General features: G+C 33.2%; 2 protein-coding genes across 3 annotated transcripts; both read left to right on the top strand.

Annotated features, from left to right (window-relative positions):
- The first annotated feature begins 1,858 nt into the window (after positions 1-1,858).
- Positions 1,859-7,261, top strand: LOC100500100 (uncharacterized). The gene is given in 5 exon segments (NM_001249872.2): positions 1,859-2,020; positions 3,775-3,944; positions 5,702-5,885; positions 6,888-6,994; positions 7,090-7,261. Coding segments are annotated over 5 exon segments (615 nt in total). The 5' UTR covers positions 1,859-1,948; the 3' UTR covers positions 7,172-7,261.
- A 12,792-nt stretch (positions 7,262-20,053) lies between these two features.
- LOC100779564 (pumilio homolog 2) lies at positions 20,054-27,201 on the top strand. 2 transcript variants are annotated; one of them, XM_003539570.5, is made up of 9 exons: positions 20,055-21,234; positions 22,751-24,231; positions 24,308-24,449; positions 24,535-24,642; positions 24,767-24,979; positions 25,061-25,171; positions 25,712-25,906; positions 26,318-26,492; positions 26,752-27,201. In XM_003539570.5, the coding sequence occupies exons 1-9, from the start codon at positions 20,599-20,601 to the stop codon at positions 26,790-26,792; spliced, it is 3,102 nt and encodes a 1,033-aa protein (XP_003539618.1). In that variant the 5' UTR covers positions 20,055-20,598; the 3' UTR covers positions 26,793-27,201. The 2 variants fall into 2 exon arrangements, with proteins under 2 accessions (XP_040863288.1, XP_003539618.1); XM_041007354.1 differs by lacking the exons at positions 26,318-26,492; positions 26,752-27,201 and adding an exon at positions 25,512-25,559 and having other exon boundaries at positions 20,054-21,234; positions 25,712-25,853.
- The last annotated feature ends 388 nt before the right edge of the window (positions 27,202-27,589 follow it).

Here is a 27,589-nt window from a genome sequence, read left to right as displayed (position 1 = left end):
ATATTGATGAATGTTTAATAAGTCATTACCATGTTTCTCAAGTATTTTTAACAAGAAGTTCAATTTCCTAGTCTTTTGAATGGAAAGAACTTTGACGGGAGGAACAAAATCTACTTTGTCGAAATTTAGTCGCGTGAATTTTGTTTGAGATATTTTACTTTCAGAAAAAAAAAATGTAAGTCATCGTTAAATATGTTTTTATTCAATCATGTCTAAAAAGGGAAAAGAACCACGCGACATAGGCAAGAAATGAGTGCTATAAAATGTTAGTAAAAGTATTTAGGATAGGTTTGATTATGTTGAAGAGAAAAGAATGGAAGATAAATGTGAAAAAATATTTGTATTAAACTAGAGAAAAGGAGGTGTGAAATTTACATTATTTAAAAAAAAAATTCAATTATTTTCCTACAATCAAATCACTCCTTAAAGTTCTTTTAAACATACTGTGTTTTTAACGTTCATTTTTATAGCTCCTTTTTTAATCAAAAGGTAAAATTTAAGTGCAACTTTTATATTCTTTTGATGACTGGTGTAAACTTTTAATTAAAGTTAGAGTTTCTCTTCAATAATTAGTATTGATTTTTGTTGTGCCGGCAAATGCAGTTTTAGTTTTAGTTGAAAAATGTTATGTTGTTTTAAATTAAATTAATTTGACTCCATTCTGTGGCTTAGATGTCAGTGATTGTAGTTTTTTTTATTACATATAAAAAGTAGATTTGGTTTAGGAGGTTTAGCTGATTCGCGCACACACTTCACAACTCTCTTATTTCTAATTCATTATTCTTTCAACACAAACACATTATGTTAATACGCCTTTCTTTGTTCCTAAACCCAGAAACACCAACGACACACACTCCTTCTTTGAGTTTCTTACACGCTTAACTCAAACCAACCCATCCATATTAGCCACAAAAACTATAAACTAGCTTTCTACTACCATTTAGCAAACAAGGAACAAGCTTGAAACAACTATGTCTATTTTTCGTACTCTTTTTTTTCACGGTATGGGGGGAGTGGGATTTTAATTCTATGATCATTTTGCATGGTTTCATGGGATTGATTCCAAATCAATTAGGGTGTCTTTGATTTGCACTATTATATAAGACAAAGAGAATAATATAAGAAAATTAATTGAGTTATAAAGAGAATTTTTTATTATGTATATTTTTTATGAACGATAGCAACGGAAGCAAAATAATATATAATTTACTAAAATATTTTTTAAAAATTAATTATCTTAATATAATTTATATTATTATTATATATTACGTAAATTTAAAATATAAAATATATACAAGTAAGTTAATTAGTACATAATAAAATTGTTATAATTAGTAGATATGAATTTAAATTTATCTTCATTTTTATATATAAGAATTAGTAACTCATATCTTTTAAAAAAATAATTAATTTAATTAATCACATAATATTTGTCAATTATTTATATTTTTCTTTTAAGATTATTCTTTATTTTTTTCCACTTAATTGCTTCTCACCAAAGTGTAATTTTTATGTATATTTCAACTTTTTTACAACTTAATATTTCTAACATTTTTCATGTGTTAAATAATCAAAATTCTTTGTTCTACTATGGTGCATAAAAAATAACATTATATATTAAACTAAAATAAATATATTTCTTATAAGATAAAATATATTTTTAATCTCTAAATTATTCATGGTTTTTATTTTTAATTCTTCAATTAAATGTTGATCGATCTAGGTCCTTCAATTATTGTTTGATTTTCATTTTTTTTATCGCTGTCATTAATGTGTCAATCAATTTGTAACAATTTTTTTTTTCTTTTTCTGACCACCAGAAGTTGTTTTCATATGCAAAAGCGTAATAAGAAATAACGAGAGAAAAATTCTGGGGTTTAGAGGAGAAAAGGGGAGAAAGGGTGGGTATTGCTTCACACAAACACAACAGTGTCTGCTGCACCTTGCAATGGTTTCGCTATCAACATGGTTTCGCTACATTGCCCACAAGCTCGAATACTCCTTCTCCCTCAGCTGGAAGGTTCTTCTTCCCTTCCTCTACTCTCTCACCCTTTTTTCTTCTTTAAATTCAACTATTTATGGGTTGGTTTTTTATTATAATTTTATTCTTCCTGATAATTGTCAATGGTAGTCATTTATATTTGTTGTAAAGTTTTCTTACTTTTAATTTGCGCGATTCCTTCTTAATAAAAGAAAAATAGAAAGCGGTGTGCTTGTTGTTACCCTTGTTTATTATTTGGTGGAGAAATTTCATTTGTGGGAATATCTGGATTTTATGAAGAGGGAAAGAGATTAGAAGTGAAATTGAAATTTTCTTGGCTGTCAAATGCTATGGTGTTCTGCATAGTGTGTTCGTAATGTTTTCATTTAGGTTCTGGTTTTTAATGTTTTAAGTCTAGTGGCAGATCATGCTCGATGGTCGTGTTAGAGGATTTTGGAACTGTTTGTAACAGAAAAGATTTGGAATGAAATGTGATGCCTCTTATTGATTCTCAATCTGATATATATACAGGTAGTTTACAAACAGCTCTAACATTCCAAAATTAGTTTCCTCAATTTATGATATTTACTCCTAAACTTATGCTATGTATCCCTAAATATAAGATATGTACAGCTGGTTGCATGATATGTGGGATTAATAGTATCTCCATGATATTATGGGCAAGATAACGCTAAGAGGTTGTTTCTTTGTGTTGTTATGGAGATCATCACTTGTAAATGAATGTGAGTCTGTGTGGGTGTGGTGATAGAATTTCTCATTTGGAACAGACGAGTACGTTCCAAGAACGATGTTTTTTTGTGATTGTTAGTGGAATTAATGATTGCAAGTACATTTAAAACTGTTTATTTTTCTGTTTAAGTGTTCAGCATGGTAATGATGATGAGAAAGTTCTGTAATTTGGGTCTAAGGTGAGATCCTTCTCATAATTGTTCTAATAACTTGTCTTGTTTATTTACAATGAGATCTTTGCTCTTAGTTCATTCAAAAGTTCTTACTCAACATGAGACCTTGTTGAATTCTTTGTCAAAAGGCACTCTAGCTTGTATGTTAAATAGATCTGGGGAAAAAAGGTTAATGAATGGAAAAAAAATTGCTTGTCCTCAAATCAGGAGCTGTGTAGTTTGAAATAAATCATATTTGGTTTTCTCGTAGCAATAGAATGGTGGCTGAAATATTTAAGCGAGAAATTTAACTTTTATTTGTTACAACAAAGTGAACAAGTGGTTGTTTGGATAAACTTATGAGGAAGGAAAAATGAAATAAGCTTCCTCATAAGCTAAATTTAGCTCATGCATAAGTTAAAAATAAGTTTTTAGGGAAGCAAATATGAGAGAGCTTCTACAAATTAGTTGATGCATAAGCTAATTTTTCCTTCCTATTTTCTTCTCCTATTAGTGCTTATGAGAAGTTTATCCAACAGGTCCTAAGTTTAACTGTATGTCTAAAGTGCCTTGGATAAGAAGAAATCATAATCTTTCAAACACCTTTTGTTTTATTTATTTTTTTGCCTTACATTCGTTATTGTTCATAATTGTTGGAGGGCATGTGATTTCCAAGATTACGCTTTTATCTTGAAAAGGCTAATCTATTGGTTGTTAATCATTTCATCCTAAACAATGACATTTATAGGAATATTTTTCCTTGTAGTTTAATTTCAACAACTGTGCCAGTGCAAGGTTTTCCTGTTTTCTGTAGCTGTTTATCACATTGTTAGCACTTACAAATCCCCTCCTTTGAAATGATTTTTATTATTCAATGTTTAATGTGAACAGAACTACAAAGGAGGTCAAATTACAGACAGAGAGGTACGTGATGTTGTTTGGAAAAACTTCTTTCAAGGAAAGCTGACGTACTTGCACTGGAATAAAGGAGAGGAGATGGCCCCTACTATTGATGGAAAAGCAGTAACTCTTGTTCGGAAATTACCAGTTGTAGACCCAACGTAATTTCACACACTCCTTTTGTGCAAATCTATTGACTGTTATTGTTAGTTGTTTGGTATGGGCCTTCTAAAGCTAGAGATTCAATATACATGCTTTACATAAAAGCTTCTATTTGCTTTATATTTCTTTTTTATACTCTCGCCGTGCTGTATCTTCTTGGATAGCTGGGCAACCCTTGCTTACAAACTCTTTCAGTCACTTATTTTCTTTTCAATGTCTGTTGAGATAGATCCCACTTTTTTTACATCTGGCCCATCATATATTTGTCGTAGTGAACTCTTGAAAAACTTTTTTCTTGTTAAATTATAGTTTACCCATTGTCACTATTGAACATCTGTGTAACACAATTTAAGTCTACCCACTTTATCTTGACAACATTAAATAGCACATCATTTTGGTGCCATAGCCATCCAAAATAGCAGAATGGCATAGACATAGATATTTAATCATTGAAAGGGAAAATATATATAGAGGTTGAGTCTGTTTTGATCTTTAAGCAGTTTTTAATAATAAAAAAATGAAAATGAGGTAGGACTAATTTTGGTTTGTACCATTCTCATTTGCCCCAACTTCTTCATTTAATTTTGGCACATATAATACATATGATGATTGTAGAAAGAGAGATATTTGCAGAAAAATTTTCATTCACGTTGAATAGTTACAATACTAAGTGTTCATATATACATACTTACAACTACCCATAAATGTTAACAAAGATATTATAATTCTCATAGTTATGTGTGTGAGATGCTGTGTCCATGTTCTACATTTTAAAATTTAATCCTTGGCGCTATCAAGAGTAAAATTCTCATAATTTTCATACTTACAACTACCACAATTAAGAGCAGCTTTCCAACAATGAGCCTTGGTGCAACATTAAGTGTAGCTTCCTTGTAAACCTGGTTGTCAGGTTCTTGTGAAAATAGTCTTCTCGCTCACAGTATAAAAAATGGATTTCGTGCATCAACTCTCCATAGACCCTACAATTGTGGGTGGGGCCACTCTAGTCAGTAACTTGAACGCTGTGAGGAACGCTAAAATGTTCAGATCCCATTTTGAGTTCAGATAATGGTTTCTTGTAAATAAGTGGCCCATGCAGATTAGTGTCAGAGACTGTTTCTGTTCAAATGATTTCTCTTAAATGGTTGGGCAAATATATGATAAATGAGTCTAGAGTTTGTGACTGACTGTATTTTTTTGTTGTAACATGAACTTCATAAATTTGACTATTTAAGTTGGTAGGATTGTATTTGACTCTTTGTAAAGATATTAAAATTCTTTTATTTTCCAGCGTTCATCAGTTTTGTAGTTGAAATTCAGAACTGGTTCTTACCTGTGAGTCTGTGACATATCTTAAATATGGTAAAATTCTAGTTCAGAGCCATGGTTGGTTTTGGCAAATGTTATGTATAAAACTATAAATTAGCTGCCCTTCAGTGGTGTGAGAAACTTCATGCTCATCATGTGCAGTGGTTGAGTATTATTTCAATTTTTTTTATTTTGTTATTACATTGAAGCTTATGGATGGTATGAGTTGTGACTTGTGATCACCCTCTTCCGAAAAACAAAAAAGATTGACAACTGACTGGCAGTTTAAAAGATGTTGAAATTAGGTCTTCCTCCATTCGTTTTTGTTATTCTTTGAGTTCCACAAAAGTTGGAGATTGACTGATGATTGACCTTTCCATCTGGAGCTTATTAATTAGTGTATTATCATCTCCATTTTTTGTTATTGATAGTCTGGGTTCTTTGACAGGCGTGTTTTTGTAGGAGATGTTGTGGTTGTGAAGGACCCTGAGAAGCCAGATAACTACCTACTCAGAAGATTAACTGCAGTTGAAGGCTATGAAATGGTTTCTACTGATGAAAAGGATGAAGCCTTTGTTCTCGAGAAGGATCAATGCTGGGTAGTGGCTGAAAATGAAAAATTGAAAGCCAAGGTAAAAGCTGCCTAACTTTTCTATCCCTAGGTGGATCATTATGCACCTCTGCCACAAGTTGAACACTATTATTGTATTAATGTCATAGTAAAAGTTTTAGATTAAAACATCATTTATCAAGCAATGAGTTATCATTGATATGCAAGTATTCAAGTTGATCACATACTCTTAGTCATTTAAATTTTCTGAAATTAGTGTGTAAGATTAATTTGATAACTAGATTGTGACAGAAAAATGATAAATAGATTCTCAATAGATTGATTGGTTAAAATAATTTTATATGATGAGTTAGTAGAGGTGACTTCACCTACTGAGATAAGACTTCTGTTGTTTGTTGTTGACTTAGTGGAGTGTAAGCCAATACTTACACTTTTGTCAACAAATCTGACATTATTGACTGGATCCGGACTTATTTTTCTGTTAAACCCCCTTTTTTTAAGGCATAAAAATGAAAGACTGCAGCTTATCATGGCAATTCAGTTAATCAACTTTTGAAATTCAGTTTATGATATGGCTAGAGGTTGTATATGTTTGCGAGTTTGACTTGATTCCGCAAGTGGAAATGTTCAATCCATGTTTTAATTCATTTATGACTTTTATTTTTCTGGTAATACCAAAATTGCTCATTCCTAAACAATAACCGTGGTTGTAACCTGAAGGAAAAACAAAAAAACACCTCTAAAAGAAGAAAAAGAAATCACCCTCTAATGATTTTTAGTGTGAGACTTTCAATATTTGATTACTTTCTATGTAGCACTGTATGGTTAAGTGAGAACTGAGGATATAATTAATTAGAACCTCATATATTTGCTCCGTATTCTTTGACACCTTCTTACAGCTTTGGAATCTTGTAAGTAACCAATTATCTTTAAACTTCAAAGTGAATGTTTCCACAAAGGCTAGTAAATCTTCTGTAATATTTTTGCTATGCTTTTCCCTCCTCAATTGCTTGTAGAACACTAGGAACAATTCATTGTTTAATGCTCCCAACCCAAATGGCAGGAAGCGAAGGATAGCCGAACATTTGGTCCAGTTCAGATGACAGACATTGTAGGCAGAGTCATATATTGCCTGCGAAGTGCTGTAGACCATGGCCGGGTACAAAACAGGTGAACTAAATTTCTTGGGCTAACTAAATTATCATGCACAAAAAATGGGGATGCTCTTTTGAATTGATTGTTGATATATTTTACCCCTTCACCAGTTATTTCGGCATGCGAAAGGATACACCAGTGCTGGAAGTGGAACTTGATGTTGATGAGATGGCAAAGAGTCACAAAGCCTGAAACATTTGTCCCGAGAAACACTAACTAGTTTGCTTTACGCATGCCTTAGTTTCTTCTTGTGGATTTTCCTTGAAGCACAGATTGAATAATAAAAAATATGATTTTTAAATTGTTGCAATGGGATGATGGTGTTATGTGGATGTCCTCTGCATGCTAGGCAATTGGCTAGCTCTTCCCAAGCAGAAATTGGAAGCGGTCTGTGTTAAAGCTTGAGTTCGACATTATTGTATGCTAAGTTCTAGCAAGGACTCCTCTGCCCTTTGTTCTATTCATATTTGGCTGTAAAATTGACCGAGTTTTGGTCATTTTTGTTAATAGTCGAGGATGATAGAAAAAAAGGCTGCATTGTTAGAAATAATAGTTTCAGATATTTTCATTTTATGAAGACCTAGTGCCTCGACTGAGTGTTCACTTCTTGCCAATTTGTCTTTCTAGGGAACAATCGTTGATATCTGTTCTCTTTAGTCAGTTGAGTGAAAAAGAACGTTTAAGTGAAACTTACCTGGATCACACACTCACAATCGTTTAAGTCAATTTATGGTTAATGACCTGCATTAACATGATGCTTGCAAAGGTGGAATTGATTTCTTGGATCCTCTGTTGAGACTATAGATTATCACTTCACAGACGTTTATGGTAATTGGTAAAATTCCAGCGTAATAAAAAAAAATACTCATTTTTTTATCCACACTTCTTGAAATTAAGACAATTTTTTATTTATCATTTTCTAATACGCAAAGTGCTCTAATAAATATTTTTTAAATTAATTATTTTTCTTTATGATATTTTCCTTTTTTATTTATATCTTAAAAACAATATTTTTTAATTTATACATGTATATAATTTTAAAAAAGTTGTCACCTATGCTCAATTTTACTTTTTTATATTAAACTTTGTTCTTTCTGTTCTCAAATATAAACTGATCCAATGTGCTTTTTCTTTAAATTTAAGTTTATTATTTTGAGTTACTTATAAATTCAGTATTTTTTTTCTTTTAAAAGTCATACCTTTCATTTTTTTCATTTTGAAATTTTAATTGCTTCAGATTAGTTATGTGCATATATATATATATATATATATATATATATATATATATATATATATATATGATTTTATATATTTTATTTTAACAAAGTAAACCTTTAATTGATATTTTAAAACTATATGCAATGTGTTATGTTATTTGAGTAAAATTGAACTTTAAAATTTACTCATAACTAACAAAACTTAAATAACTCATGATTAATACTCTAGTTTTGTTTATAACACATTAAATTAAAGAGGATCAAGTAAAGAGGTTTGGGTCTTCCAAATCAAACTCTAACTCTAGTGCTTAAATTATCAACAACTTTGAGGTAAATTCCTATGTTTTTATATTATACATTATAATGATCTTTTTACATTTTTAATTTTTTTCTTAACCGTAACTAATAAGATTTTATATTCATTCATCTCAGTGAAGTTTTGGGGTGAAGTAAATCCCAAAAAAAGTCACAAAACTACAAATAGTGAGAGTAATAATCAAACATATTCAACAACCGATTCAAAATATTTACAACAATAAAAATCATGCTCAAACAAATTCTAAAGAGGTTGACCATGTCAAACATCCAGTAATGAGATGTTTTTTTTTTTTATTATTGATAGGTTTCTTATATAGTATGTGACAAAACGGTATTTTTATAGTGTTTAATTTTATATGAATAAAATCATTTTTAATTTTTATGCTCTTACAGTGAACATGATGAGATGAAAGATGTAAAAAAAATATAGATGATTTTCGTGAATTGGTGTTAAATTTAACAACACATGTAACTATTGGCACACCATTTAAGATGTAACATTCTGATCTAATCACACCATAATGAGAGGGATTCAAAGGTTGTATAGGTATGAGACTGTGCAATTAATGATGACTTAAAGGAATTAATTAATACTACCTATACCAATAAGATGCATCTATTTTTTCGTAGTCTATCATTTAAGAATTTCATAGTTAAGCATGTTTGACTTGGAGTAATTATGGGATGAATGACCTTTTAGGAATTTTTCCGAAAAGCGTGAGTGAAGACAAAACATGTTGAAAAGTCTTGTGTTGGTTTGTGGAAAATCAGTCATTGATCCTGGAACAAGACAAAGCTGATTTTTGAATTCTCGAAAAAGAGACTACCTACGGAGGGTTCTAAAAGGTGAAGAATTCTGACCAGTAAGGATATTGTATGAAATGTCATTGCGTGAAGTGTCATGGTGTGAGAGCTACTGAGAAGTCAAAAATCATGAATGTTACACAAGACGCCTTACAAACAAGGACGTCGACTTGCTATTTTTGTCACTTAGAGGATGTGTGCAGCTTGAAAAATGCCTAAAGGATTAGGGATGTTAATCAGTCATCCACACTTGCATATAACCACAAAACAATCTGTTCTGTCAGTGGAAGATTTTGCAAAGCTTGAGCAATGTTTACACTTTAACTTTTGAGTATTGTGACAATTTGAAGGTTTTGTTTAGACGAGCATAACTCACTTCCCTTGAGGTTTTGCTTGTTCAATCACGTGGGAGCCTAGAGTCCTTGCCTCTTCTCCCTAAACTGGAGGTTCTGTATGGAAGACACTGCAAGATGCTAAATCTGCCATTGAATTGTGAAAGTGCAATCCAAAGATTGAGGATGAAAGTCCTGCATCTTGAGCATTGTCCAAGGCAACAGACATTGCCTCAGTGGATTCTTGGAGCCGCTGACACTTTGCAGACATTGTTAATTATAAATTGTCATAGTCTTAAGATACTTCCCGAGTGGCTGACAACAATGACTCATCTTGAGATGCTTAATATTGTTGAATTTCCTCTGCTGTTATGTCTGCCAAGTGGCATGTATCACCTCATTGCCCCTGAAGATTTGAGCATAGATGGTTGTCCTGAATTGTGTAGAAAATGTGAGCCACAATCTGGTGAGTACTGATCCTTCATTGCTCACATCAAACGCCTATCCATTGGAGAAACAAGAGAAGAGCACCTCCTTTTTCGAATGCAGTCACCGATTCGGTTTGAATTGTGTAGTTAGTAAAACTAAAATGTTATGCTCAAATGCAGTCATAACAGGGCACTAAACAGAACCCTTCACCTTTAGCTTCTGGACATTACTGTAAGCTTTCTTATGAGCCAAATCTTGTTCCTTTGAGTTTGAAATCTCACCCAACAACATCTTCTGTTAGGGTGTGTGACTGCATAACTACTCTTGGTAAAAGAATTTTATTGACTGAATAACTACTCATAGTTATATGTGTGTGTGATTCTGTGTCCATGTTCTACATTTTTAAAATTTAATCCTTACAACTACCGCAATTTTGAGCAACTTTCCAACAGTAAGCCTTGGTGTAACATTAAGTGTAGCTTCCTCGTAACCTGGTTGTCAGGTTCTTGTAGAAACAGTCTTCTCGCTCACAGTACAAAAAATGGATTTCGTGCATCAACTCTCGGCAGACCCTACGATTGTGGGTGGCCACTCTATAGTCAGTCACTTGAACCTGTGATGAACACTAAAATGTTCACATCCCATTTCGAGTTCAGATAATGGATTCTTGTCAATAAGTGGCCCATGGACATTAGTGTCAGTGACTATTTCTATTCAAATGATTTCTCTTAAATGGTTGGGCAAATATATGATAAATGAGTCTAGAGTTTGTGACTGACTGTATTTTTTTGTTGTAACAACATGAACTCCATCATAAATTTGACTATTAAACTTGGTAGGATTGTGTTAATATTAACTATGAATTTGACTCTTTGTAAAGAGATAAAAATTCTTTTATTTTCCAGCATTCATCAGTTTCGTAGTTGAAATTCAGAACTGGTTCTTACCTGTGAGTCTGTGACATATCTTAAACACGGTAAAGTTCTAGTTCAGAGCCATGGTTGGTTTTAGCAAATGTTATGTATAAAACTATAAATTAGCTGCCCTTCAGTGGTGTGACAAACTTCATGCTTATCATGTGCAGTGGTTGAGTATTATTTCAATTTTTTTTATTTTGTTATTGCGTTGAAGCTTATGGATGGTATGAGTTGTGATCACCCCCTTGCAAAAAACAAAAAGATTGCTAATTGACTGGCAGTTTAAAAATATTAAAATATTGCTCCATTTTGTTCTTGTTATTCTTTGAGTTCCACACAAGATGGAGATTAAGGTTGACTGATGATTGTGCTTTTCCATCTGGAGCTTATTAATTAATGTATTCTCATCTGCGTGTTTTTGTAGGAGATGTTGAAGTTTTGAAGGACCCTGAGAAGCCAGATAACTCCCTAGCCAGAAGATTAACTGCAATTGAAGGATATGAAATGGTTTCTATTGATTAAAAGGATGAACCCTTTATTCTGAGAAGGATCAATGCTGGGTAGTGACTGAAAATGAAAAATTGAAAACCAAGGTAAAATCTGCTTACCTTTGGTATCCCTAGGGGGATCATTATGCACTTCTGCCCCAATTTGAACACTATTATTGTACTAATGTCATAGTAAAAGTTTTAGATTAAAACATCATATAATCAAGCAATGAGTTATCATTGATATACTAGCATTCAAGGTGATCACATAAAGCTAGCACCCTTGAATCCTCTTGCTTCTTATAGACAGAACCCAAATCACATAAAGCTCTATTAATTTGTAAGTTGCCAATAATATAATGGACTAAAAAACTCATTGGATCACTAAGCTTATGTAGCAACTTCCTTAAAATTATAGTAGAACATTCTTTATTGAGAGCAATTGTAGCAAAGTCCACCAACTTTCCTTTATTTGAAAGAATTTCTTTTAAATATTTGGCATACTTTGACATTTGAGCAATTGCCTCAACGAAGGGGATATTAATATGTACCTTTTTAAGCATCTCAACAAATCTAGCAAATTGTTCATCTTCACTCTTGTCTTTCAATCTTTGAGGAAAGAGAACACTTACATGAGGAGGTCTCAGTACCTCCTTCTTACCCTCTTTGCTTGCCACTGGATTCCCATTAGTAGAAACCTCAACTTTCCTAGGTGCTTGGTCCTTCTCAGTAAAGACGTCATCTGCAGCTTTTAGGAAAGAATTTTTCTTCTCCTCAGAGTCCTCTTGAATTCTCTTGCTTCTAGTCATCACAACATTGACATCCTCCCTTTTAGGATTTTGATTCAAGTAGTAAAGAGAGGTTGTCTGGCTGTCTTTGTGATAAGAGGGATTGTATGTTGGTTAATTGAGACTCCACAACTTCATTCTTTGGTCATTTTGGACCATATATTGAAGCACAATCTCTTGAAAAATGGGTTGTTTCTCCTCTCGTCTAGGCCTCTAATCTTGCATGGGTTGATGCCTATACATCCCTTGGTTATGCCTGAAGGCTTGTCCTTGATTGAAATTGTTGGAGTATTGATTGTAAGAATTATTTCCTCCCCCAACAAAGTTTATCTCATCCATAGTTGTAGCTAACTTGTCATTAACAGTTCATTCTCTTGTCTTATGCACAATCCCACATCTATCACAGGTTAAGAAAGGAGGTGTAATGATAGGGACTTAGGCTTGAGCTCTCATGAGTGTCTCAATCTTCAATGTTAAAGCTTGCATACGTTTTCCCAATTTAGTTTGGGAATCATCTTTCTCTACCTAGTTAACGCCTCTTTTCATAATCCTCATATCCCCTGAGTTGTTACAGGGATTAGAGCACATATCCTCAATGATCTCGATGGCATCAATAGGGGGTTTTAACATGAGGTTACCCTTACAAGCAACATCTAAACTTGTCCTATTGTGTGAGGACACTCTACCATAGAATATATGGATCAGTATCTATTGAGTAATGTCATGGTGTGGACAACTTCTGGTAATTTCTCTACGAGCCAAAAACCTTGTTTGCGACATTCCCCCTGTTATAGAAGGTATAAAAATAATAAATAATGGAATTCTTTGTAAGAGCTACAAAACTGACAACTCTATTAGAAAGTAGAATCTTGCAACCTTTCTCAAGCGCTCTCTTGTTCTCTATGTACAAAGTTTCCAATGTTTCTAATGTATTGATTTGTCTTCATGGGAGAGAAATACCTCCTTAAGAAGGAACTTGTGCACTGGTTCCATGAGGTGATGTTGTTCTCAGGTAGTGAGCATAACCAGTCCCATGCCTTCCCATTAAGAGAGAAAGGAAAGGTAGCGTTTGATGTACTTTGCGGGTACATGATTTTGTCTCAGTGTGTTGGTCAACTTGATTAACTTCCTCAGGTGCTACATAGGATCTTCATGGGTAGCACTACTAAAGAGGTTGTTCTCCAGCATTTGTAAGAACTCATACTTGAAGTCAAAAATGACTTCTTTTAGCAGCTCGGGCAGTAAGATGGGATTGGTATCCCCCAAGGTAGGGGTAAGGTAATCCATAAGGGTTTGAGCTTGACTAGTTTCCATTGCTCTTTCTCTCTATTCATGAACTTCTGCACAATGTTTTTGGATTAGCTTGTCAATATTGGGTTCATATTGCAGTAGTGGATTTTGAGACTTGGTTTGCATGCACTACAAAAGAAAGGAGAAGATCAAGTGCAGTGGGAAATAAAAGAATAAAATAAAAATAACAGAAAATTAAATAAATAATAAAAGAATTTCTATAAATAAAACTATTTGGTTTAACAAAATTAAACTAGTTGGGAATTCCGCAACTAATCCCCGGTAACGGTGCCAAAAACTTGTGCGTAAAATATGTTAGACTCACACAAGGAAAAATGTACCCAACGCAATAGTAACAGTGGACTCGAAAGTCCGAATATCGAACCAAAAGGACCAATTGTATTCCCAATTAGTCAAGTTTATTAAACTAACAATAGAAATGATTAAAAAAAAGATTTAAATATTTTTTTTGGTTTTGATTTTTATAAGAAAAAAATTAAATGAATATATAAAAGAGGTTTTGAGTTATAACTCACTAGTACTAATTTTCTCTCAATTCTAGTCTTAATGAAATTTTTTCCCTAGTTAATTACCAATTCTCAAAATCAACTAAAGTCTATGATCAAGGTCAAAAGATGTTCTTTGCCATAAATCAATACCCTAATGATCATGAATCTATCAATTTAAGTCAAAGGATAAAATCGATTCTAGGGATGATTAATTAAAGATTAATTAATCTATCAAAGATTACCCAAACAGTTTGATCGTGTAATTTGATTTGGTGTACAACATTTTCTACCTAGATCTACCAATTACATGCAAATGAACACTGATATGCAATTGATTAAGTATTAGAATGGTTGATTCCAATAAACATTAAAATAAGGAAGAAAATTAATTAACATAAAACAATGAGGAATTCTGTTAATTGCTATTCATGAGTTAGTATTGTATTGAAAATTTGCAAAAAAATAGCAATGTGCCTCCAATTTATGATTCCTTTTGCGAAAATTGTATATATTTTCTTTCTTGTGTGATTTTATAGAGTAGAAACTTCATTTTTGTGACCTAATGTTGATTTCAACTCAGTTTGTAGGTCAAAGAAGAGAAGGTGCAAAAAGTTGCTGATGAACTCGCTTAGCGAGGCAGATTGGCTAAGCGAGCCTCATCCGCTTAGCGAGACAGCCAACTCGCTTAGCGGATAGGAAACCCTAGAAGAGGATAAGCCAGAGATCTGCGCGCTCAACGCGCAACATGCTCGCCCAGCGAGGACGTTGTCTCTTCTCACGCTTAGCGCGTCCAAGCTCGCTTAGCGGATTTTCACTTACTCTCGCTCAACAAGACATACTCGTTGAGCGAGTCTTCGTGTGCTGAGAAGTCCAATAGCCTTTAAAACACTGAGAGTGGCGGAAAAAAATGACACAACCCACCACCACCACAACCAGAGTCTAGCCAAGCCTTACTATGTGTAAAACAAAGAGAAATAGGATTGAGAGGCTGGAGAAGACATTTTCCTTCATCTTCTTCCATTTTCTTTCACCAAAAACATTTTCTTTCTTTGTATTTTGAAGCTTTACTTGTAATGGAAGGCTATAACCTCTTTGTTGGGGAGTAGACTACTGAAACTCTTGATGTAATGTTATAACTATCTATTTAATGTTATTTTTTGGTATTCTTTGCTTCTATCTATATTTATTTTACATGCTTGTGGCTTGATCACCCATTTGTATGTTTAGTTAGGCTTTTTAGTATTGGAAAATGCTTTAAAACCTTAGAACTTGATAAAGCAAGCTAGAAATTTGCATGTCTAGGAATGGAGTGTAGTGATCTAGTATATTTTACATTGTATGCTTAGTGCAACTCTTTTAGAGTGAGTTTGTTGAGAAATCAAGAACAAAGGCTAAGAGAGTTAGGCTTATTCATGTGAGGAATCATGGTCTAAGTATTTTCTCGGTATAAGAACACTAGGATAATGTTAAATAGAGAAAAACCCTTTTATACGGCAAGAGAAATTTCAGTAGGAAACTGCTCAACGCTTTTAACTTGATATTTGTCACATTTTACAGCTTTAAGTATTTTAATATTGCCCAAGTAGTTAAGATTGTAGAAAACCTAATTTAACACTCAATATTTACTTATTTCCAAGCTTAAAAAGTGTTTACATATTGAATATACATATTCTAGGTGAAACAAATTCCCCGTGGATACGATATTTGGTCTTACCGTTTTATATACTACTTGTGTGAATCGGTACACTTGTCGATTGGTAAGCAAATTCTAATAAGAACAAGGAGAGGAGTACAAATGGACAATCACATCATAATCTTTGGACTAGGGGGACTAGCCACTCATGATTAGAGCAAAACTAGAAACCCTATAAAGAGTAAACAGGCATACCAATAAGCAGGAACGATGATCACGATCCATCCTAGCAGTATTGTCCACGCTCTGCCACTCTTAAAAGCTCTCAAGATTCTCTTCAATTCGTAAAAAATAAAAATAATCATTTATAAAGACAAAGACCTCTATATATAGCTTCGAAAGGATAACTACATAAAAAAAAAACACACTATGACTGTGAGTCCACCACGGCTTTGGTCAAAAGTGACGCTGAAGCCTTAGGCCATTATGGATTGACTATGACCCTCATAAGTTGACCGTGACCTTCATGATTTGACCGCAACCGCTGTCAGATCCTTGACGCTATTCTCAAAGGGTTGTTATCATCTAACTATGGTCGTGTTGATTACCATGACTATAGTGAATGAACCACAACCATTATCAAGTACAGGATCTTCAAATCTTCATAAATTTGGGTATTTTTAACTTTTTTTCACTCAATTGAGCGACTGTACTTCTGCAATACAAAACTAATGTCCAAACGTGAGTTATATAAAAAAACATACATGTAAAATGACACAAAAACTCACACAAAATACCATTTAAAAAATGGTTTATCATCATGTAAAAAAATAACATTATTATATAAAAAAATTAGTATATGAAATTATCAAACATAGAGTCAAAAACTCAAAATAGTATTTTGAAGTAATATATTAACTATTTTAATTTAAATTAATACTTAGTTTAAATTTTGGAACTTCATAAAAAGAAACAAAAATGTAAAAAGAACTAAAAGTTATAAACTAAACAAATGAAAGATTAGAATAAAAGAACTTAAAAAGAATAAAAGAAAAAAGAAAATTAGAAACAAAGAAAGAGAAGAGACTGAGATAAGAAAAAGAAGAGAAAATAAAGGGAGGAAAAGAAGGAATCCAAAGGAGGAAGGAGGGAAAATGGAACGAAAACTAAATGAATCAAGAAGACACATGACACAAGTATTTAATTTTCTCATAATAAGTAGACTAAAAACTCATGCACATTGGATAAGAAATAAGATATGAGTTTAAAATATTTCTTCTTATTTAGTTTTTTTTAAAATGGCTTCGTTTGTTGTGTTTTTTTATTATACTTTTTTTAAATCCTTTCTTCTTGGATTTCTTTCCATAATTCATAAATTTTATTCTTATATGAATTCAACAAACCATGCCACAAAACGATTTTCATTGTAAAGACTTACACATCCAAGACTAAATTTGTGGAAGATGAAAGGAAGTAATCAATCATGCATGGGTCCAATATGATCGTTTGTAGCCTTTAGGTGCCCTACTATCATCTTAATTAGTGCCTATTAGAATTTATCAATTTAACATGCCAAGACCCTCGGGACGTGGAGTAGATCAGGATTCAAATTGCATTGAATGCTATAAGTGACTACATAATAAAGACAATTATCCAATTTGGTGTACTCATTTATTATTCTTAATTTATCCTTCAACTACTTTTAAAAATCACTAACAATTACAAGTATTTATGGTCTAATAGTTTTTCAACATGGTAATTATTACAACTACATCTAACTAAATAAAAACAAAAAAGACAATTAACGCACAAGACACAGTGCCTATTTTTCAACTAGTATTATGTAAAATCAATTTAACTTACATAAACTTATTTCAATGATATTAAAAATAAAAAATACCTAAAATAATAATTTTTTAAAATATAAAATTATTAAAATTATAAGTTATAAGCTAAGAGTTGAAGAGATTAAGAAGTTTTTGATAAAATTAATTGATAAATTAGTTTACAAATCATATAATAATGTAAAATGATATATTTAATATTTGTAACAACTCATTATCTTAAAAAGTATGACATAATTTTTTAAAATTTTATACTATAAAAAATGGTAAAATTTTGGTGATTTTACTCATATTATTTAAAATAATTATTTTAAAATCTCTTTTCCTTTTTTTAAAAAATTAAATAAAATAAATTTATACTGTTAAAATTAATTTTTCATTTATATATATATATATATATTAAAATAATATTTTTTTAAACAATTTTTTTTGCAATTTTGACTTTTTTTATCAACTTTTATTTATTTACCAAATATTTTAAATTTAAATAAAAACAGAAATATAATAATTTATTAAAATAAATAGTTTGACATCAAATAAAACATATTCTTGGGAACGGACGATAAACAAAAGATTAGTTTCATCATCGATCGAAAAGATCAAAATTTATACAAATACCTCAATGTCTCACCGAATAACTAAAGAACATAATTATGTTGATTAAAAAACAAAACAAGATAAAAAAAAAGTAAAAAATCAAGTTTCATATTACTAGCAAAAAAATATGTCATCTAGTGCTAGTTTCTCACAATAAATTACTAATATTAGAATAAATATTTTTTAAAATAAATAAAAAAGTAAAAAATAAAATAAATTAATAAAAATAGTATTGAAAAAAAAAAAGCTAACAACTTATAATTTACCAACAATAGTTAATTCAATTAGCTGAGACTTCGACTCCTTAAACATGTGGTTAGACCTAGAGATTCAAATTTTGACTGGTGTGTATGAAGAAATCATTGTTGGAAGAGAACAACCAATTTATGAATATTAACCATTTACAAAAAAACCTCAATGATTGATTGAGATACTCCTTTGCATTCATATGCGCAAAATAATGTGGTCAAACTCAAGGGTTTGAATCATGACTTGTACGAGTGGAGAAATTATTATTGAGAGAAAAAAAACTCACCTATGAGTATCAATAAATTTCCTTGATTAGTTCAAATCCATAACTTAAAACAACAATTTTGCAATCAATGCATAGGAAAGAAAACAATAATTTAAAACAACTACCATACATGATTACCATACATGGTTACATATACTCCCTCCGTTTCAAAATACATGTCCATTTTTGAGAAATTGCGGTAACCAAGGACAGGCTAATTTGACACAAAAGTTCCTATTTTACCCTTGTCCTTTATTTTCTCCATTTTATATTTATTTATCCCACCTCATAATTACTCCCAATACCAAAATTAATTAAAGTTAATCAAATTACAATACCAATACATACTGGCAATACCAATACTACTAAATGGCATTATTTTTGCTTCGGTATTGAAAAGCTCAATTGGCATAGTTCGGTTATCAAAGTTTTTTAAAACTCAATTGAAAAAACTTCCCTCCATTATTAATTATACTCTAATCTTAAAATGTTTACCACCAAAGTTAAATTAAAATTTGTATTTCCCACCATTTTTTCAAAAACACTTATAATTTCAGTATATATAAGAGTTAGGTACTCATTTATCAAATTTATATTATTAATGAAGAACAAAATTTTGCTATGGATCTTAATGCTTTTCCATTTGATTTAAATGAAGAACCATTGTTTGATTTAAATGAAGAGCCATTGTTTGATTTAAATCAAGAACTACATGATTTAAATGGTGAGGAAGAAAACTTTGCTACAGGAGAAGAAAGCAACACTCACATAACTGGTATGTACTCTCATTTTCTTAAATTCTTTTTCGTTCCTTGATATACCTCCCCACCAATAGATAGAGACAAATGGGAATTAATTATTGTGGACAAAAAACTAGAATCCAATTAATTAGTAGGCAAGGGCAAAATAGTCAAAATGCATCCTTAAACTATCAAATGGACATGTATTTTGAAACAAAAAATTTCTCCAAAATGGACATGTATTTTGAAACGGAGGAAGTATGAATTATTATCTTAATTTTGTGGGTCTTATAATATTTTTCATAAATTTAAACACTCCACACAAAAAATATTTAATTGTTAAGAATGTTAAAGTAAATTATAATTTAATTTTATGAGTCTTATAATACTTAAAAAAATATATTATTTATAGTCAATAATATTTACATAAAGAACTTTATATCTTCTGTTCCAATAAATAAAAAAGTAAGTAATATTATTTAATATTAAATAACTTGTGTAAGTTCAAGATAGTCTCATAAACCAACAAAACAAAGATAACATAAGTCGGCTATCACTTGTGAATTACCCTAATGTTTTGGAAATACTTAAAATATTCTTGATATTTTTGTGATTCATAAATAAAATGGAAACTTTGCTAACTCAAAAATAAAAATAAAAATACAAACTTTGCTTCATACTATCATCATCTATATTTAATCCTCCTTCTAGTGGAACAAAACCCTCAGGGTTCTTGTATTAACTAATCGCCGCCGGATTGATCTGTTGTCCTTTTTTTTTTATTATCTCAGTGTAGCATTCCTCAACCAGTGTTTCTTCTTCTCGCAGTTCTTTTCAATTTCTAGGAATTTTTGTCTATTATTATGGAGACCAATTCTGGGAACTTAGAGTGAATTTCTCAATCTCATTTTTTACTTGATTATTGGGGTAGTTTTGTTTCAGCTTCAGAAGTGACATCGGTGCAGTTTTTACGAGCAAGGCTTTATTTCTTCTTTTTTCTTTTTTCCCAGTAACTGCTAGTTAGAATTTTGAGAAGTTGTTAATATAGGGTGTGGCGGTTTACGCTCTGGGATTGGAAAAGTTTGAGTTTTTGTGTTGTTTTCTGGATTAGGGTTTGATTTCTGGTGGTGGGTAGTGATCAGTTTCTGCTATATGAGGTTGATGATTTGTGGGTGGTGATCAAATTGAGATTTTGAAAAATGTTGTCTGAATTGGGAAGAAGACCTATGCTTGGGAGTAACGAGGGTTCTTTTGGTGATGAATTGGAGAAGGAGATAGGGATGTTACTTCGTGAGCAACGCAGACAAGAGGCTGATGATCGTGAGCGAGAGCTTAATATTTTTAGGAGTGGATCGGCGCCTCCAACTGTGGACGGTTCTTTGAGTGCCGTAGGAGGGTTGTTTGCTGGTGGTGGTGGTGGTGGTGCTCCTGCTGCCTTTTCAGAGTTTCGAGGAACGAAGGATGTGAATGGGATTGCTTCTGAGGAAGAGCTTAGGTCTGATCCAGCGTATCTTTCATACTACTACTCCAATGTGAATTTGAATCCTAGGCTGCCACCTCCTTTGCTGTCAAAGGAGGATTGGAGATTTCAACAAAGACTTAAAGGTGGAGCTTCTGCTCTAGGTGGAATTGGAGATAGGAGGAAAGTAAACAGGACTGATGATAATGCTGGAAGATCGCTTTTTGCTACCCCACCAGGTTTTAACATGAGGAAACAAGAGAGTGAGGTGGATAATGAAAAAACAAGAGGTTCGGCCGAGTGGGGTGGTGATGGACTGATTGGTTTGCCTGGACTAGGGCTGAGCAAACAGAAGAGCTTTGCAGAAATTTTTCAGGTGGCTTGCTTCTTCTTCCATTGATTGGTTAATCAACTCAATGTTGCATCGGTTTCTATCTTTCCTGGATAGTGTGATATAGCATTTTGTGTTTTCGTTTCATCTGTGACCTATGACTAATTGATGCATATGTTGTGAGGCTAATTGTGCATATGATCTTTGGTCGTTTTATTTTATGCTAAGTATTTATTTTTATGTTCTGATGTTTAGTATTGTTCCAAAGTTTTGATTAATAATTGTAATTCTTCTTGGGGGAAGTTTTGTTTCATGAAATGCTAAATGATGACATGCATCTGTGTCTTTGACTTTTGGCTTCTACTTCGTTATTTGTGGTGCTTATTGTGAAGGAAGATTGCAGCATAACATCTTGTGAGTTCATCAGAATGTTTTATTTATTATTTTTCCTATACTTCTGACAATCCTTTATGATTGTCCTATAGAAGCTATCCTTCTAGTTTCATACTGGCTCTAAATATTTGTACTTATTGTTTAGTTTCATCAAGTTGATTTGTTGCATTCACCCTAAAATCTTTGAGGCACATTATAGCTTTTCAAACCACATTTGTATTTAATTTTGTAACATTAGAGTATACATACAGTACATTTGTATACCATCATACTGTAGTGCATACGTAGTGTATCCTTTACTGTATACTGTAGTACTGTATTTTCAACTGTAGCATTTGTCAGTCTGGGGTTGTGATCCTCTCCAGTCTCCAGTTAATTAATTACTGGATAAAATCATAACCATTAAAATATTTAATTTATTCTATAAAATATAATATAATAAATATAGCATTGTATTTGCTGCTGTGAAATTTTCCACTGCAAAGGATTCAAGCCCATCAATTTGTTAGTTCAGCTAACAGATTATGTGACTACTCAGTTTTATATCTGTTATAGCTGAATTATTACGGAATCTGTTCAACTGAAGTAATTTAGTTACAACAGTCTCTTCTAAACAGTTCACTATATATTCAAAGTTGTAGTTAGAATACAGTGTGTCATGTTTCCAAAAAAGAATACAGTGTGCCATTTATTTTGTATCTTAAAAATCAGAATTTGCAGAAGCTCTTCCTGCTAAATTTTCTCTCTTCATCCCTTCTTTTCTCTTACTTTCTCTCAGTTTTGTTCATGGTTTCTCCAAGAAACTCATTCCAGGATTCGGGTCATGATTCTGCACCAGCTACATTTTCTCAGTCAATTTTAATCAAGCTTGAACAAGTATAGATTGACTTGGCTTTACACCCAGTAGTTTTAAATTTTTCTGTATACCTCAGTCTTGAAGTGGAGTAAATGGTATTTTGATCCTGCAGGCTGTGTTTTTTGCTATATTATTTGTTTGCCATTGCCTTTTGAAAGTTTTCTTACAGCAATATTTATTTTTCTTGCTACTATCAATTGTTAACATTTCTGTAGTGAATTTAGCATATATTTGCTTTGATTTTTTTCTTAGGTTTTGTTATTTTCATATCCTTTTTCTTCTGCCCATTATTTACAACCAGTTATTGTGCAGGATGATTTGGGGCATAATACCTCTATCGGATGCCTTCCTTCCCGTCCAGCCAGTCGTAATACATTTGATGACACTGATATCATTAGTTCTGCTGAAGCAGAGTTGGCTCATGTTCAAGGATCATCTGCAGCCCAAAATGTTGGCTTACCAGCTTCATATTCTTATGCTGTTGCAGTAGGATCTTCCTTGTCAAGAAGCACTACTCCTGATCCACAACTTGTTGCTAGGGCTCCCAGTCCCTGCATCACGCCTATTGGTGGCGGCAGAGCCATTGCTTCTGACAAGAGAGCTATTGCCAATCCAGATGCATTTAATGGTGTTTCATCTGGCATCAATGAGTCAGCAGATCTTGTGGCTGCATTGTCAGTGATGAACTTGTCAGCAGATTATGTGTTAGATGGTGCAAACCATTTGCCATCACAGGTTGAATCAGATGTAGATAGTCATAAGAGATATCTTTTTGGTAGGCTAGGTGGTCAAGATCATGGGAAGCAACAGGCTTATTTAAAGAAATCTGAATCAGCACACTTGCAAAATTCAAGTAAGAGCAGCAGGAGTGGGTCAGGTCTCAACAATCCATCCTTGGATAGGCAGGTTGAGCTACAAAAGTCTACCGTTCCTTCCAATAACTCATATTTCAAAGGATCGCCTACCTCCCATTTTAGTAGAGGAGGAAGTATGCCACTTCAGTACCAGCCTTTAGATGGTACAAATTCATCATTTACTAACTACGGTATGAGTGGCTATGCTGGAAATCCAGCACTGGCATCCTTGATGACTAACCAACTTGGCACTGGTAATCTGCCACCCTTGTTTGAAAATGTTGCTGCAGCATCAGCAATGGCAGCCCCTCGAATGGACTCGAGAATTCTTGGAGGTGGTTTGGCTTCTGGAGCTGCTGCTCCATCTGATGTGCATAATCTTGGTAGGATGGGAAATCAAATTCAAGGCAGTGCTCTTCAGGCTCCTTTTGTTGATCCCATGTATCTTCAGTACCTGAGGACACCTGAGTTTGCTGCAGCACAACTTGCTGCTCTCAATGACCCCTCTGTGGACAGGAACTACTTGGGCAATTCATACATGAATTTGCTTGAGCTCCAGAAAGCTTATCTTGGGTCTGTCCTCTCACCTCAGAAATCCCAATACAATGTACCGCCGGGTGGTAAATCAGGCAGCTTCACTCCTCATGGTTATTATGGAAATCCTGCATATGGTGCTGGGTTGTCTTACCCAGGAAGTCCTATGGCAAACTCTGTTGTGTCCACTTCTCCAGTTGGATCTGGAAGTCCTGTTAGGCACAATGAACTGAATATGCATTTTGCTTCTGGAATGAGGAATTTAGCTGGGGTCATGGGACCTTGGCATGTAGATAATGAGAACATTGATGAAAGTTTTGCTTCTTCTCTGTTGGAAGAGTTTAAAAGCAATAAAACGAAGTGTTTTGAGCTGTCTGAAATTGCTGGTCATGTTGTTGAATTCAGGTATATTTTTTGCTATTGTTCATTTTATGCTGCCACACTGAAGAATCAAATTTGATTATTTAATTATCATTGGCAGTGCGGATCAATATGGGAGTCGATTTATTCAACAAAAGCTAGAAACAGCTACTACAGAAGAAAAAAACATGGTTTATCAGGAAATCATGCCACATGCCCTTGCTTTGATGACTGATGTCTTTGGTAATTATGTGGTTCAAAAGGTAACCATTAGTCTTTAAATTAATTATTTTCTTTCATTAATCTTGCATGAGAAATAGTTGGTAATGCCGTAATGGTATATTGCAGTTTTTTGAGCATGGACTTGCATCCCAGAAAAGAGAATTAGCCAACAAACTTCTTGGCCATGTTCTGGCACTTAGCCTTCAAATGTATGGTTGCCGTGTCATCCAGAAGGTATGGGCAATATAAGGTGGCTGGTGGGTGTGGCATTAGCTGATATGTATATGTTTGACCCTCTGTAATTTTCTGAATGTCTTATCATTTTTTTTTGTTCTTTCAATTATGTATCCCTCTTTAGGCCATTGAAGTTGTTGATCTGGATCAGAAGATAGAGATGGTTCAAGAGCTTGATGGTAATGTTATGCGCTGTGTACGTGATCAGAATGGTAATCATGTCATTCAGAAGTGTATTGAATGTGTTCCTGAAGATGCAATCCACTTTATTGTGTCAACATTTTTTGATCAAGTTGTGACACTCTCAACCCATCCATATGGTTGCCGGGTGATACAGGTAAGTTCTCTTCACTGCTTATATTACTTTTATAATGTACCTGAGATCGTTTGTCATATAAGAATACCTTCTACACGACAGAGAGTGCTGGAACACTGCAAAGACCCTACGACACAACAGAAAGTTATGGATGAAATATTAGGAGCAGTTAGCATGTTAGCTCAGGATCAGTATGGCAACTACGTTGTTCAGGTTTCTAATTTTTTCTGACTGGATTGTTTGGGCTTCTTTCTTATTGCCATAGTGGTGGAAGCATGCTTTTATGGTTCTCATGTTTTTTTGGTTTACTTGAGCATGATTTTCTGCATGTGCACTCTTTGGCTGCAAGCCTGCTATCAAGCTTTCCATTGAGAAACAGTTCTGGTAATCGTTTTTCTGGACCGTTGATGGACTGTAGTCACACAATTCTCATGTCAATGTGTTTTGAAGTTACTCTCCTTTATATTGAAGTTTTTTACTGCAAATCTGTTAATTGACAATAAAATATGAATGTCTTTTCCTTTGGCTGGCTTCTAATCTCCTTTACATATAGTGTTGTCCTTGTCAATAAATGATATCATGAAACCTTTCAACATCCAAGGTTGGTTCTCTCTCACATGGGATACAGCCTTCTGCTCCCTACTCGCTACTTCCCTAATATTCCTTTACTACCTAAATGTGATATTGTTTGCTATATTTCCTATACGTGTGGGTTGATCTCTTGCTTTTGATTTCTTCTCTCCTTGATAACAGCATGTGCTGGAACATGGGAAGCCTCATGAACGTTCTTCTATCATAAAGGAATTAGCAGGCAAGATAGTTCAAATGAGTCAACAGAAGTTTGCCTCCAATGTTGTGGAGAAATGTTTGACCTTTGGTGGTCCTTCTGAGCGCCAATTACTAGTGTGTGAGATGCTTGGCACCACAGATGAAAATGAGCCTCTTCAGGTTTGTTGAACTTTCTCATCCTGACGCATGCCTCTCCCTCTTTATTTGAGGCAAATTAGAAGGCAATGCTAGTATACATTGTTAGGCTCACTGTAGCCTACTTTTAGGTTCAATACCATCATAAATGATCAGTAATGATCTTCATGATTTCCAATGCCATCACATGAACTCGACTTACAACATCTGTAGGACTTCTTTTCATCCACAACATCTTCATGTGATTGAACAGAACAATTTTCACATTTCCAGTCTTGAACTTTGATCAATAGAATTGCTACTTGTCAGTGTTGTGAATGCTTGAGTTAACTCTCACGACCTGTAAAATAGATCTTGGTTTGCCACTTGTTCAAAGAGTCCCTTCCCTCTTCCCCAGTTTTGCAAAATGATAAATCAGATTCCTTTTATATACAGGCGATGATGAAAGATCAATTTGCAAATTACGTTGTACAAAAGGTGCTGGAAACTTGTGATGATCAACAACGCGAGCTGATTCTTTACCGAATTAAGGTTCATTTGAATGCATTGAAAAAGTACACCTATGGAAAGCACATTGTCGCCCGTGTGGAGAAACTTGTTGCTGCTGGAGGTACTTACTCCTTCCATATCATTTCCTCATTTGCATTCCTCCATGCTCTTTTATTTCAGCATCCATGCACGTGCATGTGCACTAGGAGCACTTTCATCTGAAAGCATGCTCCTACATGAGATACACGCATGAAGACCAAGCCATTCTCCTGCTTCTTATTGTATCACTAATATGCACATTTAATTTCAATTTTATTGTTATCATATGTTAAGGTATTTATTATATATAGTGTATGAACCGGTCATTTAATTTCTTGCAGAAAGGAGAATTGCTGCTCAGGCTCCTCCTCAACCTGCTTAGGTGGCTTAGAAAAATAAACTTGTACAGCTAACTGAGGCTAGTGAGAGCTGCTTCTTCGGTTGTGTAGCGAATTGGAAATAAAGTTGTCGATTGTACTGCAGAACTGTACATTTTGTAGCTTTTAAGTTTATACAAAGAATTTAAGCGAGATGAGGCTCATCAGATGTTTTAATGCACCTGATGCCACCTGCAGAGGAAGATAAAATGAAATATGACTATACAAGCCCATTTATGGTGTAAAGAATGTAAAATGGTGAGGTAGTTTATATAAGTTGACGCGACTGTACAAAATGATGGCATGTGGAGACCTGTTCTTGGTTTTGACGAGGGTAGTTTTTTCTTCTTTTCTTTTAATCATGTATGGTTATTAACTTTGTTTCTCCTTTCAAGAGTATAATTTTTGTTGCTAGTTTCCTTTTCCTTTTATTCTGTGATGTCGATAGATAACGACTCCTCATTATTAGTATGTATTTATTCAAATCACGTCTTAAAAGAGAAAAGCACTCACAAGAAAGGAGTGGTATAAATATGTTTAAGTAAATTATACAAACTTTTCTTGAGGTATAAAGAAATTGCTCACATTTCTTCTTCTTTTTTAAAACATACATAGATTTCTCTGAAAATTTAAGAAGATTATACAAGTCTTTTCTCTATTTTTAAAATATATCTAAATTTAATATTATTGTTGGTATAGAGTTTGATTACTTGATTGTATGTTGGATCATTCATGGTTTATGGTTAAGTGATTTTGTGTGTTGGATCATTGATGATTTTTAATGGTTTTGTTTCTAAAAACC

Source organism: Glycine max, chromosome 12, assembly GCF_000004515.6.
Source record: "Glycine max cultivar Williams 82 chromosome 12, Glycine_max_v4.0, whole genome shotgun sequence".
Taxonomy (NCBI): Eukaryota; Viridiplantae; Streptophyta; class Magnoliopsida; order Fabales; family Fabaceae; genus Glycine; species Glycine max.
This window is presented reverse-complemented; position numbering and strand designations above follow the sequence as displayed.